The sequence below is a fragment of the Aptenodytes patagonicus genome, chromosome W, assembly GCF_965638725.1.
Source record: "Aptenodytes patagonicus chromosome W, bAptPat1.pri.cur, whole genome shotgun sequence".
Lineage (NCBI taxonomy): Eukaryota > Metazoa > Chordata > Aves > Sphenisciformes > Spheniscidae > Aptenodytes > Aptenodytes patagonicus.
Window position 1 is genome coordinate 6,849,350 of NC_134981.1, and position 19,790 is coordinate 6,869,139.

General features: G+C 36.8%; 1 protein-coding gene across 2 annotated transcripts in view; it reads right to left on the reverse strand.

Annotated features, from left to right (window-relative positions):
• Window positions 1-19,790, reverse strand: part of LOC143171965 (phosphatidylinositol 3-kinase catalytic subunit type 3) — an 83,696-nt gene that overhangs the window by 26,275 nt on the left and 37,631 nt on the right. For both annotated transcript variants that reach the window (XM_076361153.1, XM_076361152.1), the window contains 3 exons: window positions 17,197-17,281; window positions 16,019-16,093; window positions 3,781-3,949 (listed from right to left, as the gene is read on the reverse strand). In XM_076361153.1, the coding sequence (XP_076217268.1) occupies window positions 3,781-3,949; window positions 16,019-16,093; window positions 17,197-17,281 (329 nt within the window). The remainder of the gene's footprint in view (window positions 1-3,780; window positions 3,950-16,018; window positions 16,094-17,196; window positions 17,282-19,790) is intronic.

Sequence of the window (19,790 nt, forward strand, 5' to 3'; positions counted from 1 at the left end):
ACTATCTGCAGGCCTCTCCTCTGCTCCTCACCCAATTTCTTTAACTCAGTAATCAACTAGATGGTGGTCTAAGGATGAAAAAGAGCTTATTAAGTAAATTTGTTAGCTGCCTCTAGGACTCTTGTCACATTTCACAGATTTTTAGAAAATTTATTCAAAAACCGGGACTTGACAAGAGAGGCGAGAGCTTCCTACTTTATAGACAGTTGGCTGCCATCCTTCCCATAGACAACATCCTTGGCAAATATGCCAAGATGTTCACAACTGGTCAACTGACAGCCCAAATTCACCTTAAGTCTAGACATTTTGCTGAAACACCCGAGTTAGGAATCTGACCTGTAAAAAACAAACACCTTTGTCAAGCAAGTCGTATCACTCGTCTTTGACATCTACGTTACAAAGGCCTCTGGAATGGCTGACCTCCATCCACAGCCAGAACAAACTAGGAGCTCAGTTTTTATAGGTTTAAGGAGCTTCAATTAAGCACCTAAACTTGACCCTGAATCCTTCTCATGTAAATGCATTCTTTGTTTTCCTCAAAGCCCCGTACAAGTGAATTTACAAAATAAATGAGCACTCAGCCGCACTGGAGGTTGATTAAACTTATGGTTTAAACATGTGGTGCTAAAACCATGGAGTTTCTGTAAAAGTTTAAGAAATCCAATAAAATAACTCTATTCCTACATAGAAGAGGCCTCTTATATACCAAGAAACCCACATCAGATAGAAGTTCAAATTCTTGCTGCCATCTTTTCTGAGAACAGCAGTTTTATTTTTAAGTGCTTAGTATCTCATCAAACACGTGTTTGATCCTAAGCACTTTATGTATTTTTTTAACATTTACTGGCCCCTCTTCATATAGATGTCTTAAACCAACTGAACATTTAGGCTGTTGACATTGCAATACGTTATCAAATTTGAAGCCACAAACTTCCCTTACAAAGACAGGACAGGAAAGTATAGTTACCAGCAGTCCCAAACTAAAGCCCTGTTTACCTGGTCTAACTCAAAAATTCCTAAATTTAAAATGGGATTGCCTTTTCTGCAATATAACTTGGTTACTCCCAGGACTCATATCTTCTCTTCAAGACATACATGTACTCCCCAGTCACTATCACGTCCCAAACAGCTATAATGAACTATGGCACTTATTCTTCCAAAAGCATTTCCTTGCAGTCCAGACTCAAGCAAAACTGACCTGATCCCAACCAGTTTCACCTTTGCTCTTCCCCCTTTCACCATCCACCCCCAGCTTTTAAAAGACTATCCAGACCCTGCACTGCCTAGCTACAACCTTTCCAAAGAATCAGCACTTCCGAAGGCCATCACAGCTTTCCACTTGTTGTCTATAATTTTTTCATTCAGATCCATATGGCATCCTCTGTCTACTATACCATTGAGAACAGGCTGGGGAAAAACTGGCTGGAAAAATATCCAGCCAGCTGGATATCCCCATCCATACAGAGCAAGTATCTCAGCCCAAACTACAGCTTCTGTCTCCTGTTACTTCCCAATCCTTTGTCCCTACCTATGCCTACTAACTCAAACTGAACATCAAACTTCTCACGTGACCAACACAGGGGAAATCCTTGCAATCTAGAACCTCACTCTGGGAAAAACTTTCAAATGTTGATGCTGGATTTTTCCCTGCTGGATCCTGCTGAGGACGTGTAAACTGGGAATTCTCAGAGGAAGGGAAATGCTGACGTGTAACAGGACTTGAACATCTTTAAATAGGCTCAACGTGTATAATGAAGGTAGAAAAGGCTGCTACAGTCCAAGTGAGGATGCAAGTTATGCTGCCAGCTACAATTTGCCCTGCAACACATTCAGAACGCAGAGGCTTCTCCTTCATTACAGCATTGCTGACAAACATACATGACTGATTATTGTTGTTCAAAAAAGTAGAAAGCATCTCCCCCACCCCCCAAAGAAAACCCCAAACCCAACAAAAATCTGCACACCGATCACATGCCAAACTGCTTCCAACCTAAAACAATGAACAACACTATTTTTCCACTTAAAAGTTTTAAATTCTTTTTATTTGTTTTCACTATGCAACACCAGGAATCCTGAAACACTGAGATACAGCACTTGAAATATGTAGAGAACTGTCTATACCCCAGGGAAATAAAGAAGAGAGAATAAAACACGAATTGACAGAGATGACAGAGTTTGCATTTTGTCTTAGCAATCGGAGGTTATGATTTCACACTACTCAGCCAGAAGAAGTATCTGTGAACAGGTTTGTGTCAACATGCAGAATTGTTAGAACTAAGCCATTCCACCTCTAATTATTCTTTTTTTCAATAAGCAAGTAATCCTAATTTTTAGTTCTAGCTGCTTAAGTAATAGTTACAGTAATACTAATATTATCCTATGCTATCTTTGTTGAAAGCCTTAAAGATACTTATCCAGAACCATTTAAAAATACCTTCCTATTAAACTGAACAAATATTGGAGAGACTATAATTACAACTACAATCCCAGACACTAAAAATGAAAACATCTTGATTTACAGTTTAGTTTTATAGCCAAATTACTGCCATATTCCACACTTAATGATGATCTTTGTAGCAAATCATTACATGAATTAATGCAATAGATAATCCTTCACTGACACAATAGACCTTTCCATTGAAACAGCTAGGTTTAGACAATAAAAACAACTCAAGTATTTCACAAATAAGAAATACAGTATTACAAAATAGTTAAGCAATATTTAGAACATGGAATATACATTAGCCTTCCTGAGTGTTCTCTGAAGTCACAAAAACTGTTTGCTGATAACACACTGCTGTTTTTTCATGCTGCTGAATTGCTTTTAACCCATTAATAACGTCAGTTCATAAACCAACTCCTTACTCTTTCTCCTTTTAACAAGGAGAGCGCTACATGTAGCATTTTTATTTTGAATCATTGACTGCCTACTTTTCATACTACATGTACTTTTCACATATGCTTTTCATATTACTAATTTTTTCCACATATTTGAAGGTTTGCATTATGTGATCTGGATAGCAAAGTGAAATTCTTTCATCTCCATGGAAGATGTACTAAATCAATCACTGGACAGACCAAGAGTGCTTACCTGCGTGCTGTTCAAACAGAACAAAGCTGAGCTACTTGGCTCAGAGAGTTGATGGTAAGTAATATGGCCACTGAAAAATAATAAAGCTGATTCCAAGTCTAAAGGAGGGATCTGTTGGTCCGTAAATAAATACAGTCTAAAGAGGTTTTAGCTGTCACAGTTCTAGGTATCTACAGAAACTGCTAACACACTTGACTGTCACTACAAGTAGCTAATTTTTGTCCTGCAGGACCCGAACCCAACTAAGCTTATGTATGCCATCTTCAAGCCAAAGAATTTGATCATCACTAATCTAAACTGGAAGAGGATAAAGCAGCAAACGAGTAATGACTTAAGAGTTAAAAGGACAGTTAATTGATCATCAATAATCAGAGAAAGAGTTGCTTAAGGGCAAAAACATATCCAAAAAGCAAGATATAAATTAATACACCACAGAAGTTACAAAAAAAGATATTTAGGTTATTAAACAAGCAAAACTGGGGACCTTAACTTGAAGGACAATTACATTCAAGCTCCACATTACACCAATGCTGTGATCTTTTCATTCGTTTTTGTACAAATTCTTGTGACTACGTTCAGGCTTCAAACAAGCTTTGAATTTTCAACAGAAATATTTTCTCCGATTCATTTACTCCTCTCCTGCTTTACGGCGGCTCTAATAAATTTTAGCATCAAAATACTATTGTTACCTGCGGAGGTGGAGAAAGGCTGTGTAGCACTGCTTACGGAACTCCTGGTACTGCTCACTCTGCGTGCCTCCCATACCTTCCACCATCTCCTTATTCAGCTTCATTGGGGGAGGTAGAGGCTTAGGGTCCCGACCCAAAATATAACCAAAGTCAATGTGAAATAGTTTACCTGTAGAAGAAAAGGCAAACATAATTATTTATTTCAACACTTCATATAGTATCAAATCTTGATGCAAAACTTGGGGAAAAAAAAAATCTTTAAGTGCAATCTCTAGAAGATGCTAAACAGCTCTCAAAAATACAATTCACTATCTTCTGTAAGGCTTATAACCATGTATTTTATATCTTCAGCTGCCAATTTAAAATTATGGGTTTAAAAAAGTAAAGCTGATTTCAAATTCCTTAAGAGTACTAACAAATGAGATGAGGTTTTTGCCTTTTTTTTTAAAACATATGGAGTATATTCACAAAGACTGAATCAATGTTGAAACTAGTCAGTAGATATTAAATGCACAGTTATATAATGGATACTACTAATTCTTTGCTCCTTCTTTAGAATTTGTTAGCAAATTAAAATATTAATACACACTGCATTGCTTTTAGTATCCCATTTGGTTGCTGTGGCATGAAATACGTTATTTCAGCTGTATGTTAAATTTACAAAAGAGAAAATAGGACTCACGATCCTAAGAACGACCTTTCAAAGCCACTAAATACCAAAGAAGATTTCAAAGCTATTTCAAAATTCTTTAAGAGTTATTTAAGTAAGTTTAAAATTTATCAATAGTTTTCAAATACATTGAAGAAACATCACTACACTTCCATATATGAAATTGTATTTCAAATTTGCCAAAGTCTGTCTTACACTTTTTCAGTACTGAAATGCAAGAGTTACATCACTTGATGACTACCTTTCCCTTCTCAGATAACTGACTACATTTAAAATGTTTCTGCAGCATTAACTTGACAAACTTATATACATCTCTTGCTTCAAATGCACAAGGCAACTTCCCTTCCTATCAAGAGCTCGCGTGCAGCCACGCTCTTTACAATATTGCTCAGACCTTTATTGGGGATAATTCACTGTATTCCCTTTCAATAGTACTGAACCTTATGTGAGATAGGTGGCCAAATGAACAACTGAAACACCAGCAAGTTCAAAAAACCTACTAAAACATTTAGATAATCTGAAGATTAGATATTGTATAAATACGCAAACAAAATTGTTGTCAACAGAAATCAAAATAGTACCATTCATAATTCTTAGGAAGCCAATTTTCTAGGAACATTCTTGACTCACTTAAGTGGAAAATATTGACCTTATAAAGCAAAAAACTTTTTGAAAGTGTTCTGCAAACAAATTTTCAGTTTGAAATGCGTAAAACAATGACTTGGGTCATACCAGAGCTGCATTACAAAAAGATGGTAAAGAATTCAGACACGTCAAGAAACGTTTATATATTTTTTTTTAAATTATATAAAAAGAAATCTGTTAAGTGATTTCCTTAGGACAGAGAGAAGCCATCTTCCTGAAGTCTGCAGTAATGAGGAATCTGGAAGTAAATTAAGTACAAAAAGGTGATGTGTGTTTGAACTGTTAGGTAAGTTAAGTTTTGCATCCAAAGCAAAACTACCCGGTGACATTAATAAATTTAAGTTTTATATGACTAATTCATAGAAGAGAATGAAATGTAGATACAAGATGGAAGTTCTTTTAAACAAGAAGGTAGAAAATTATTAGTATGATTGTTATCTAGACAGCCACAGATAGCACAGAACATACACAGTCTTGCTTCAGAATTATGGAACCAAACAGCATTATGGACAGAGATCTGTTTGCCAAGGGGTATTTTAACCTGCAGCATCTGTATTCATTTTAATATTTTCATGAGCTTAGGTGCTCAGCACTCTTGGGAAAAAAAAAAAGGGAACAGCCAGTATCTTTCAATTAGTCACCCCTCTTTGACCATTTCATTGAATAATGTTCTATCATCAGAGAAGGCTGCTTGAGATCTGTCATAAGCACTCTTCTTCAACCCAAGAAACAAATTCCATCACAGTCAATTTTCTAAGGGAGATCACAAGGATGCTTAATAAGCAGGCAAAGTATTTGCTAGTTGATAAATGGAACAATGATTACATTTTGCATACCTAACTGTGCTAAAAAACACCCCACCCTTCCTTCAATAGTTTTTTCAACCTGTTACAGGAGTTACTTTTAGAGCTCATTTTTGTACACAAAGTTTTTGAAGTAGGCACTTTGACATATACAGCCTTCCCCAGCATTAAGTTACAAGAGATGTTTAATTAAAAAGTTTGGGGGTCTGTTTTCTGTTCACTTATTCAAACCTGTCACCTTGAAGAGTCAAGAGACAACATTTTGAATAAAACAGTAACTCTTGTGGCAGTAATTAAATCTTTTTTTAGTTTGCTCTGGAGATAGGGAGTAAGAGACGATAATTAATAATGTAAATTGATAACAAAGATGCATCTAAAACATTTTAATAGCTGACTGATATATGTTCATATAAATTAATTAGATATCAAATAGTTTGTTTACTCATTTTTAGAAATGAAGTATAAAAAGTTTAAGATGAGGCCATCCTGCATTAACATTATAGCTTCCCTAGCTGTACTTCAAAATTCAGCAGATTTTTAGGCTGACTCAAAATGTATGTCAAAAGCTTTAATTTAAATACATTAAATATATTTAATATTTTTCAAATCCCTGTACTAAACACAGACTTAACTCATTTTCATTCGTGCAGCTCCTCCAAGATGAATTAAGCCAGCATACCACGTTACAGAATACGGGCAGAAGGCTCCCCTTGGTGCCTGCCTGAAGCCGCTACACCAGTAAAGACCAACCAGCCAGCTTGAGGGAATGCTGCAGTTTTAGAGCGTTCTACACAGAAGCCTGACTCATGTTCTCCTCGAGGACTTAACTACAAATGGAACAAAAGAAGAACAGGCCTGCTTTGGGTAACTGAAATTGGTTGTATATTTAATACTGAAAATTAGGTGATGTTTATATTATGTTAATAAATAATAAATTTATCAAGTTAATAAACTTGATTTGAACTATTTTAATACTAAGATAAAAGGTTGCAAGTATCTCAAGTGATCATCCCAAGTAAAATTTGTATCAGGGTGTAACACTGAACATCCCACTTTCACAATATTAATGAATGTGATCATTAGACTATCACTCAGTATAAGCTCTGTTACAAGAACAAGGCTGGACAAAGTTTCTTGTACCTATCCGACAAGGTGTAGTGCCAGAAAATACTAAATAGTAGCAGAAAGAGCAGGATAAAAGTAGGAACCTGAACACTCCAGCTCTATATAAAGCAACTGTTGTAGATTATATGAACTTCAAACAAAAAAAAATATCACTTTGATCCAGAAATTACTGTACTGATGTAATTTTAAAAGGACAGAAAACATATTTCATCAGAATTTTTGTTCTGCAAAAATTGACTTTCACTGTGAATAGCATATTGTCTCCTAACATAGCCATCATTCCTCATACGCATCTGTAAGAACGGAGGCAAAAGCTGTCAGTAACAACTTATGAATTTTTTTTTGGTCAACTTAAACATGTTTTTTTCCTCAAGAGCACAGCTCCACAAAACACTACTCATCCAAAATTTGCCAGCCTCAGGTACGACAATACTTAAAAATAACCTTGTCTAGCAATCACAGCTCAAAAACAGTCTACAGGAGAATCGGCATCTTATTTGGGCAGGTGTTGCATGAGTTTTTAGTTCTGGAGTGTCACATAATTTGTGCAGTTTGTATTTGGAAGTTCCTGAAAGTTATGTAATTTGGTTGATAAGAAGCATACCTTCCCAACTGAATTTAGAAGATGACTCTCTTAAACTTATATTTCACAGAATCACAGAATGGTTGAAGTTGGAAGGGACATCTGGAGGACATCTGGTCCAACTTCCTGGTCGAGCAGGGCCACCTAGAGCCAGCTGCCTTGCCCAGGACCACGTCCAGACAGTTTCCGAGTATCTCTAAGGCTGGAGATTCCATGACCTCTCTGGGCAACCTGTGCCAGTGCTCCGTCACCCCCACTATGAGTAATAAATCATACTCATAGCGTGGTATTTATATATAATTATCATCTATCCTCCCAGTAAGTTAGACTGCTTGTGAACTTTGTGTAACACCACTGTTTCTAAAGGTTTTGAACTTGCATGTTTTATAAAAGAATTACATCTCCTTCCTTCAATATACAGTGCCATAACACATACACTTCTATCTTAGACCATCATGTTTTTAACCTCAGCTTCTAATCCATCTTCTTCAGTTTTATTACATCTTAGTTTAAAGGGCTCTTAATTATTAGACACACTTAGAAATTAAAGACAAAACTGGACTTCTCATTTTGGTTTATTACTGTTCCTGAATGACTGCTAAATCATATGGGTGAGAGTTTTTTGTTTGAGTCATGTTTTAAACTAAAAGATAAGTTACTTAAGACAACAGGTGAAATATATTTCATCCTCTAAGCCTCACATTCTTGTAAGGCTAGATATAAAGGCCTTGGATTTCTAGTATTTAGACACTGAAACCTTTAGACACCTACTTAAAAATTTGAGCTCCTTATAAAAATGGGGGATTTTAGGCATCTGAGAAAACAAAACGTAACAATTCAGGGAACACCTCGAGACCACAGACAAGTACGCATGAACTTCCTGCTCTGTTTCAAGGCTAGGAGCAGGACTGTATGTAGGCACCTACATATAGTTCAAGATACACAGCTTTGGACAAACATTTCTGAGGAGTTGAGCCACTTTCAACATCAAAGTCTAAAAGATGACATCAGCACTCTTTCAGGAAGCAGGAAAAATCTCTGCTGGAAAGAGAGATAGAGTCTCTCACCTTAAAAAACAGTGCCCTAATAATCACTCTCCACTCCCTACTTAAGCTATTTTACTGTAGAAAAAAGAAGACACAAGGCATTTACTGACTGGAAGAGGATGAGATGTTTCCAGGAATATGCAATAATGCAGCATGCACACACAAAATTATTTCATTCAAAATCTAAAAGCTGATACTGTTGTGTACTTTTAAGCTTTTTTTTTTAAAATTATATAAGGTTGACTACATTTTTCTACCCAGTTTTCTAACATATGGAATAAAGAGGACAGGCCCTTGGAGAGTTCAAGGAAATGGCATCAAGCATAGAAAGTTTCCCTGACTAGCAGTCAGGGCATGAGGGATTTGAAAGTGCATCTGAGTTCCTTTCAGCCTTGAGTGTGAAGTGATCTTTGAATAAGGGAAGCATGGAGTTGCTGAGACTAAAAATTGGTATCTGGTGCTTGCAATAGCCAATAACACCTGACTGCAGCCAGAGAGGCTGATTTGTCCATCACTTTTACTGCTAATGCCTAGATTTTAGTACAGAAGGCTCCCCTATAGCAGCACAGAAATTGTTTTATTTCACCAGAGGACTGTTAGGAAAAGCTACTGAAAACCTGCATAGAACTCTGAAATCCTTAAACAAAATGTGGAAAGCAAAGCAAGTAAGATGCAATTACTAAAATAAAGTAAGTCTGGTGGCAATTATCTTTTAAGAGGTGAGAAAGCCTTAGAAATTATTCCAAACTTACCTGTTCCCACTTTTGGGAAGAGGGGGGGAAAAAAAAAAGACAACCAACCAATACACAAAAACCCTGAAGCTCTGAATTTCAATGCATTTTACGTAAACTGCAACTGCCACTACTATTTTAACCTGGCTCGTATAGAAGTACAATTTAGTGACTGTTTTAACTGAATTCCTATTTTAAATTTGAAGCAATAGGATAAAAACTCCTCTGATGAAAACGAGCGGATGGATGGATGGGATGGTTTCCTGGCTTTCCCAGAAAATTCTGATGCTACCATCAAAACTGCTCCTTTACTAACAGAGCACTGCCATGGTGAAAAAAATCAGAATGCCTAATTTATTGCCATCGTTTTCATCAGCTACATGTTATAACTTTTCTAAGACTACACAAAAATGGAAGAAAGCAGAATGAATTCTTAAGGACTTATTCAGGCTACAGATTTTAAACTCGGTATGCAGCAACAGCTGGAGGTGAAGTTTATCATCATCATCCATATAATGGATAAGGGCCCAGCTTGTGCTAAGCGTTGTAATTTTTCCCCCTCACACCTCAAGCTGTCCATTCTCAAAATACACTCCATGCAGGCATATTATAAGAAACAAAGAGTCAGATATACATTGTTAAATGAGAAATACTGTTCAAGATACCTGTAAGAGAAAATGTTTTATAGCAGACCAACAGTAGGCATCACGGAAATTGGAGTTGCAGAGAGAAATCTAAAGGATAACAGTATGTGTTAGTTTTGTGGTTTTTTGGGGTTTGTGGGCTTTGTTTTTTTAAAGGATGTTCCTCTATCAAGACCAGTAACATTTAAAAATGTATTTAAAAATTCCACTGCATTTTACATACTATAGTAGTTTGCAACATTAATAAATGTATTTATCAATGTACTTATCTAAGTACTGATATAGAAGGAGGGTTTGAATCCCAGAGTTTTTTTCCATCAATTTTTGTCATCTTCAAACGTGCTTTGAAATAGATGGTTTTAACTGAAAAGCACTGAAAGTACAAACACGTGGTGTCATCTCACATACGGAACTCTTCAGATCTTTGCTGTCTTACCCTGTCAAGCCTTTCTAACTGAGACTGAAGAATAAATCAGATGTCAATTGGTGCACTTCACACTGAAGACAGACCACAGCCCTACCTCTAAGCACTAAATGAGAAGACAGTCCAGTTCTTTCACCTGTCTACACATGATGCTAAAAGCAAATGTGGTTTTCAAGTTCTGAGCCCTCAGTCTTTGACCTGCCCTCAGATAGTAATAACCTAGTATTATCCACGTAGCAATTCACTCTAATGCTACAGAGCAATTTCAGGTGTAGAGTTCAGATCAAAGTACCTGTATTTAGGGAACCTATAATGGAAACTTGAATTTACATGTAGGTCCCTAAAGGTTATTGAAAGATTAAGCTGGCCAGTCACTAGCATGAGAATTAGTTGCTCAGACACACACATGCAGTGCTACTCAAGAATGCCATTTGAATGTCTCAGGATATCCTAAAATATCTAACACATAGCCTGCAAATATGACAGGACTTTTATGAAACCTTTGTCTGTCCATAAAGCAACTTGAAGTTATTAAGATATCTCAGATGGGACAGGAGACTTCACTTGGCTATCATAGTCTATCAAAAAGCTCTAATGATGACTGTACTGTCGTAAGACTTTAAAAGGCTTAGCAAACATGAAAACATCCATACTTGGGTGTTACATCAGTAGCTAGATCCCAACTCTACAATCAAAAACAGAGAGCAGAACAAATGGAGAAGAAAGTATTTTCAAGGGAAGGTATGACATAATTGAAACATACTAGCATAACGCGTATTAAATGAAAGTTAACTGAACATGGTACATCTCGTATATCACAATCCAGCTCTTCCTTCCAAGGCAATAAAGGGCACATTAGCTGGTAAGTGAGATACTGGCATTAATATATAAATCAGTCTGTAATAGAATAGAATGTTTCAGTTGGAAGGGAACTACAACGATCATCTAGTCCAACTGCCTGACCAATTCAGGGCTGACCAAAAGTTAAAGCATGTTATTAAGGGCATTATCCAAATGCCTCTTAAACACTGGCAGCCTTGGGGCATCAACCCCCTCCTCTAGGAAGCCTGATCCAGTGTTTGACCACCCTCTCGGAAAAGAAATGCTTCCTAGTGTCCAGTCTAAACCTCCCCTGTTGCAGTTTTGAACCATTCCCACGCGTCCTGTCACTGGATCCCAGGGAGAAGAGAGCAGCACCTCCCTCTCCACTTCCCCTGCTCAGGAAGCCGTGGAGAGCAATGAGGTCAACCCTCAGCCTCCTTTTCTCTAAACTAGACAAGCCCAGAGTCCTCAGCTGCTCCTCACAGGACATTCCTTCCAGCCCTTTCACCAGCTTCACCTCCTACAATGAGGCACTGATGTTAAAGCTGGGTATTCAGCTGCAAAACAGTGTCTTGTTATTTATAAGTCACAGTAATATCTGCTGTTACAGATTTGGAAGCAAGAAATTAAAACTTACAGCAATTGATAACATAGAATCATAGAATCATTAGATTGGAAAAGACCTCCAAGATCATCGAGGCCAACCATAAACCTAACACTGCCAAGTCCACCACTAAACCACATCCCTAAGCGCCTCATCTACACGTCTTTTAAATACCTCCAGGGATGGGGACTCCACCACTTCCCTGGGCAGCCTCTTCCAATGTTTCACCACTCTTTCAGTAAAGAAATTTTTCCTCACATCCAATCTAAACCTCCCCTGGAGCAACTTGAGGCCATTTCCTCTCGTCCTATCGCTTGTTACTTGGGAGAAGAGACCAACACCCACCTCGCTACAACCTCCTTTCAGGGAGTTGTAGAGAGCGATGAGGTCTCCCCTCAGCCTCCTTTTCTCCAGGCTAAACAACCCCAGTTCCCTCAGCTGCTCCTCATCAGACTTGTGCTCCAGACCCCTCACCAGCCTCGTTGCCCTTCTCTGCACACGCTCCAGCACCTCAACGTCCTTCTTGTAGTGAGGGGCCCAAAACTGAACACAGGATTCGAGGTGCGGCCTCACCAGGGCCGAGTACAGGGGCACCATCACTTCCCTACTCCTGCTGGCCACACTATTTCTGATACAGGCCAGGATGCCATTGGCCTTCTTGGCCGCCTGGGCACACTGCCGGCTCATGTTCAGCCGGCTGTCGACCAGCACCCCCAGGTCCTTCTCTGCCGGGCAGCTTTCCAGCCACTCTTCCCCAAGCCTGTAGCGCTGCATGGGGTTGTTGTGGCCCAAGTGCAGGACCCGGCACTTGGCCTTGTTAACCCTCATGCGGTTGGCCTGGGCCCATCGATCCAGCCTGTCCAGGTCCCTCTGCAGAGCCTTCCTACCCTCGAGCAGATCAACACTCCCGCCCAACTTGGTGTCGTCTGCAAACTTCCTGAGGGTGCACTCGATCCCTTCATCCAGATCATTGATGAAGATATTGAACAAGACCGGCCCCAAAACTGAGCCCTGGGGAACACCGCTTGTGACCAGCTACCACTGGATTTAACTCCACAACTCTTTGGGCCTGGCCACCCAGCCAGTTTTTTACCCAGCAAAGAGTACGCTCATCCAAGCCATGAACATATTTCATCTCCAGAAGAAGTAGGAAGTTGAAAGTTCTCAGAGAAAATAAATATTCCTGTAATGCAATGCTGACTATATAATGTGACCTTCAGGTTACAAGCTAAGGCACATTTATGAAACTGATACAAGTATTCTTGTAATTTTAACATTACTAATAGATGAGGAAGTTTTGACTGAAGGTTCCCTATATCTCTTTCCAAAAAAACTTCTACAGCTGCCCTTGAAGTATAATGTATAGCATTTAAAAATTTGAAAATCTATATTTCTTGTTTAAGACTACTTAAAAAAAAATCACCCTATTTCTAGAATTAGAGGCATAAAACAGTCATGAAAGACAGCAGAAATTATTTCACCCAGATAACAGACATTCTTATCCTATAGTAAAAAAAAAAAACAAACAAAAACCAAAACCCCAAAACATTTCTAACATTGAGTGGGAAACAATTTGGTTTTCTAAACTTCAGTATCTATTGCTTAAATATTAGGTTATACCATATCTATTATAAGCATAGACATCTGTATGTTAGAAGATGATGCAACAATTCCATTGGAGGGAGTCCAACACAGATGTGGCTACATCCACCAAACTAAAAGGTAGAGCTGAAAAAGGTAACGATATATATTGCCATATAAATCCAAGAAAAGTATGTGAACCCACAGCTGGTACTCAGCATTCTTTACCCTATTGGAAAGCTTCAATTCATTACATAAATATCATCAAGAAAGGATGCATATATGGTCATATAATTTTGAAGAAAGGTACTTATAGCTTCCATTCTTGAAGTTAGCTCTTTCCAACTTAAGTCTAAGGGATTCTCAGTAGCAAGAAACAAGTCTTTGTAGCAAACCTTTGTTGTATTTGAAACATAAGAATTTCTCTTGACAGTTCAAAAAACCTCTCTCGGTATGTGACAGAGCATAGGTAGCAAATGAAAACAATTTCAGGCTCAGAATGTACCGTGGATGTGCGCTGCCCTCTGCTGTACTGCTTAAATTCTTCCACTAAGCCAAACAGCCATTGTGCTGTTACTTTTTAACATAGACAGGTAAGATACACTTTACCCCAAATCAACACACTAAAATATTACTACTCTGAGTATGCAAGCAGTGCCTGCTATGTCTCTTTTCCCCAAATAACATTTTTTATTCACATGTTTCTCATTCAATAAACATTCACTTTTATAAACACTTAACCACAACTCCTAACTCTTCATAACTTTGTAATGAAGGTATTCAAGGCATCAGAACTCCTATGGGAAGCTGTAGTTCAAAAGCAAGCAAGCAAAAAAAAAACCCCAAACAAAAACAACTCCAAAAATTTTTTCCCCTACAAGAAATGTTTTTGTTTGTTAAGACTTTGTGAAGTTCATGCATCTACACACGAACTCATTTTCAACGAACACACCTGAATTTCCCTCCACCCTAAGGCATTGATTGCAATTGTTGAAGTAGCTTAATTTTAAAATCTTTCATTTCCTCTAGTAGAGGAATCTTCTATTTATTTAGAATCACTAGAATTATTCACTCTACCTGGTGTGTTATTAATCCCTACAGATGGTAACAAAAAATAACATAAAAGAAGTTAAAACAAGTTAGGGAGAATCAAAACGCGTATCTGCTATTTTGAACTCTCAAGATACGCAGCTTTTGCTGCAAAGTAAAGGTTGTACTTGATTAAACAGTAACTTCTACTACTTTCTCTCCCCCAGATGTGAATTTGTAATGAGCAGAACACTAAAGAGTCTATTTCCTTCTTTGTTTTTAGAGAAGGATAAAAAAAATAGATATATATAATCTCAACTGGAGCTGAACGGTCCAGACAGCTCGGTTAGGCTGATCATGAAAACTTGGATTTTTGCTGTACAGTGGTTTGGTTTCATCAAGAACACAGGACTCATAGGGAATAGAAAATGCTGAAGTGAATCCTCCTTTGACAGGTCTCATGTGACATTCCCACTTCTGGGACACATCATGTAAATTTCTTAGAAAAACATACAGACCTGGAAAGCTCACAGAACCATTTTGTTTAAAAGGAAGTCAAATCTGAATTTGCATGGACATCTTACTGAAGTCATCAAGATTATACCTAATTCCATATGACTACTGATAATACTTGTCTAAACATCTACTGTATTTAGAATAGCATACATAAAAAAGAATTATTTGACAACTATTAAAATACAACTGGCATCCAATTAGTAGATCTTGAATTTCCTTTCTGATAGCATGTTAAAAAAAGCTACTAAACAGGAATGTAATAATTTAATGAAAAACAAAATGGTTTGATAAAGAACAATTAGGATACTTGGGATTGAAGTCACTTTGCAAGTATTTTTTTAATGCATCCTTTTTTTCAGCTTTGGACCAAGAGTTCTGAAAAAAATACAACACAAACGTAATTATGATTTTAGCCAAGTTTAAGGTAACAGTGAAATGTTTCCTGGTCTTAGGTGAAGGCAGTCAAATCTTACCGTATACTATGTCCATACTACTTTCAAAAAAAGCAGCATCACTAAAGAGAATTCTTACGTTTAACAAAAAAAACCTTACAGGTCCAGCTTTCAGTGTAAAAAATGTGACGGTAGAACACAGGACTGTAAAATAAGCCAACCGAAAACTGTATGAAACCCCCAGTGTTTATAAACATATCTGTGTTTAGGTGAAGTTAGACTTCCATTACCTACAGATGTATAAATGGCTCTTAAACTGACATTAAAACCACGTATCAGATATACATTATATCTTGCCTACTAATGTGTTTAGAGAGCAATTAATCTACTTGCTTTCTTACTCTTCAACTACCACTTCACACTACGAATAGTTTAAAGCCAAACTTTGATTCACTGGATCAAATATTACTTTAGATGAGACAATATAACTTTACACTTAAAAATATAGTCTAACCTACAATACTCAGTGGGTTATACTCAAAGGGAAAATGAAGCAAAACAGTACCAACACATTAGAAATTAAATGACTGCTGTTATAAAATTATACTGCTAAAAAGAATTACCTGTTTTTGTTAGCAAAAGATTATCCAGATGTCTATCTCCAACTCCAAGGATGTATGTAATTACACAATAACCAGCTGTAACAAGTAAATTGTAAACATCAATGTAAGTACCTTTCCTGGAGAGCAACAAGTTCCAAACAATTAACAGCAGCATATGACATTATCTTAGTTCTTGTTCACATGTAATAAATACACCATAGAGACTCTGGGCAGGGGTCAGGCTGGTAGAGAATAATCAAGATTATCAGCCATATGAAGAACATCTGAAGTAATAAATTAAAACTCTGAAGTTTATTCACTACTGCCTAGATTTTCATTTCTTACTACATGATTATATGCCTAACACTAAAAGCCTAAATTCATTCAATATTGGGATTAAGAATACTTTGTAGTATTCCGAGCAAAATGAACATACACATTTTGAACTTAAGGTATTTTACAACAACTGTAAACAAGCATTAGACATTGATATGAATCTGGACTTATACGTCAGCGGTATTTACAAGCTAAGCAGTAAGCCAGGCAGTGATAAATAAATTGGAACTAATGCAAACTGTTTTAATTCTTACTTTCACCCACTAACCAGTCTGAAGCAGTTCTAAAGACTGCGCCATCAGAAAGAGAAGGGGAAAGAAGATACTGTGGAGCAACAACTGAATTCCCTTTTTTTTTTGTAGAATGAAGTCAGTTTTAATTTAATGGGCAGAAAATGTGGTATTTTAACACTGCCATCAGTTTACTGAACAAGAACTACACTACCACTTTTTCTTGTCATCCAAATGGAACAAGCCTCACCCCAAAAAACCCCAATGTTTTAAAAACAAATTAAAATTTTCTACCTCAAATACAGATTATTTATTATTACATAAATGCTTTACAACTCCCTGAATTATAAAGACCCCAACTCATGATGCGGAGGGGGCAAAGGTAAGATTATTGCTAGAAAGCAAAGATTATTTAACTTCTAGTCTCCTTTAAGGAGAACAAAAAGAGGGCTGAGGAGAGGAATTGTGTATGACATGCCAAGCTCAAAACTATTCTTTTCACAGGGATTCTGACAGCAAGTACATGCATAGTGCCCTACCTGCAGCCATCTAAACTGAAATATCTTAATATCTCATCTACCCTGTCCTTCATATCTGAAGTATGAAGTTACCAACTGTAAGACTCTAACTTACCACAGCTCTTAACATATGTGTCCATCACCTCTGCACTTATTCCATGAGGGCCAGTCTCACTAGGTGCATGTTTTCTGAAGAAGTTCTAGAGGGGAAGTCATCAACAAATTTAGTTATACCACATGATCTGAAACAGGATCTTTAGAACTAGTAGAAAGAAAAGATTTAAATAAAGACCACAAATGGCTGTTATTACAATCTGTTAAACTAACAACCATTCCCCAAAACCCTAGTAAGATCTAATTTAATTTTATATCGCTTTATTTGTTTTCTGTCTTAACCATCACATTCTTACACTCTAACAGATGTGAAGTTCAAATTGAAAAGCAGTTTTCTTTATTAACAGCTTCAGAACATTAACAATGCATTGAAAAGTTACTAATTAATAACTATGAGCGCAAATACTTCCACAGGAAACTGTTTAGGCCAGATCAACAAAAACTAAAACAGGATTAACAGCCCAGATTAGTAACTACATTTGGGACACACACTTTTACAAAGTTTATCATCATTATATGTCTCCTCAATATCCTCAATATGAGGAATATCCTCAATACAACCAACCGCTACCGAGTTAAATAGGAAAAATCTAAGTCATCAAATGGAAACTTCACATTTCCTGTGAAATGTGGACTGGGCCAAAACAGTCCTTCCCACCACTCAGAAGAAAACTTTTTTTCTTGATTGAGACAAAAGATAAGTAAATTAAATCCAAGCCTAAGCACAAGTTTCTTCCACTAAGCAAACACAAAGCTAAGCAAGCACTGTAAGAGGAGCTTTGTAGGCATGTGGATGATGTAAGTGATGGGAATCTTAAATGAAGGGAATCTTAAAAAAAAAAGAAAGAGAAGGAGGTACTGAAGGAAGGTACCTGCAGGCTATTTAAGAAAGTTTTGCTTGAAAAGCCGTCCTGTTGTAACACGTATCAGAGTTTTAAGGCCTGGAGAAAGTTTTAATTATCTTTGCTTATAGAGGAACAAGACCTTCTGAGATACGTTAAAAAAAAGCTGACAGAGTAGAAAGATTCTGGTAAATGAAATCCCTAAGCAAAATGTGGAACGAAATTTTTAACTGGTTAACAGGGTACTAGAGAGATCTACTTTCAGTGCTCCAAAATTTTACATGCTGTGTGTAAAAAACAAACAAACAAACCACAAACCAAAACCCAAACAAACCCCAAAAAACCAAACACACAAACAGACTTCAGACCATCCAAACCCTAAACTGTAGAGTGTGGAACAGAAATGCCTCCAAAACATGAACTGTAAATTCAAGACTGTTGATAGAAGGTAAGTTAACACTTAAACATCAAAACATCTTTTCCTTCCTGCAGATCTGTATTACCAGCCAGTATTAGATTACTTGCTTTGTATCTTTTCAGAAGTGAAACATTTTAAAATATTTATATACAGTGCCCATCTTTATTAAAACAGCTGTGACACCCAAAATCAATATTTACAAAAAATAATAAACCAAACTTTCACAACACCTAAAAACGTTCATTTAGTTTTCATTTCCTTGGCCTACAATGCCCAGCTATTTTATCATGCTTTGGCACAGGAAATCTGTGCTCTATAATGTATTTTGCCATTGATCTGTGAAGTAATCTTAAATCACATTCTTTTGGCATCTTGTCTATTTAGATTAGCAATTCTTCACAGGAAGAATTGCTCCTTACGTCTGCACAGCAACTAAAACAGTGGGGCACCTATTTTAGACTGGAATATGATGTTATAAGTAATTGCAAAATGACAATTTCACAAGCATTTCTAAATATATTATTTTATAAAAACATATAATGGACTAGAATATGAATAGTACATTTCCAAGATTACAAAGGATTGCCAGGAAAACACTTTATAAACTATATGATTATTGAATGTATAGATGTAGCTTATCACAATCTTTACTGAATGGAAAGCTCAAAAAACTTATGCAATTTGATGCTGGTCATTGTCTGATTAATGATAAGCATTTTTTATAAGTGATAAGTATTCGATATGCTTATTTGTTAAGCAAACGATAATGACAAATGATAAGCATTTTTTAATCTCTGTATTTTTAATGTATGTAGTTTATAGTAGCTGGGAGCTACTAGCTTTGGCTCCCAGTTACTGAGCTATGAACAAATGCAAACTTCAGTATCAACTACAAAAAAGGGAAAAAAGGTATGTGACAAATTGAATCCCACATAAACATGCTGTGTTTTTATTAAAAAACTTATTAGCTATCTCATATGGCAATTTGGTATGTTTTTTATCCAATCATATTATCTCAACCAGCTGAGCTCTGCTACCTAGCTTGTGTCCTGTGCTTGAAACTAGCATGAATTCTGTGTGCCACTATTCAAGTGTGTTCCTACTCAATTCCATGACAGTTACAGAAAGGTTTGCTAAATAAAAAAAGGTTAAAAAAACCCAAACCGCACACAGTATCTATATATAGGCTACGGCAGGGTAACAGACTTCAGAAATCATATGAACACACTAGTTGGTTCCATCAAAAAAAAATCATTAAAACATACTTTGACAAGGTATCAAGCCAAAACTACTGAATGAATAACAGAAACACTTTAAAACAAAACAGTACGGAAA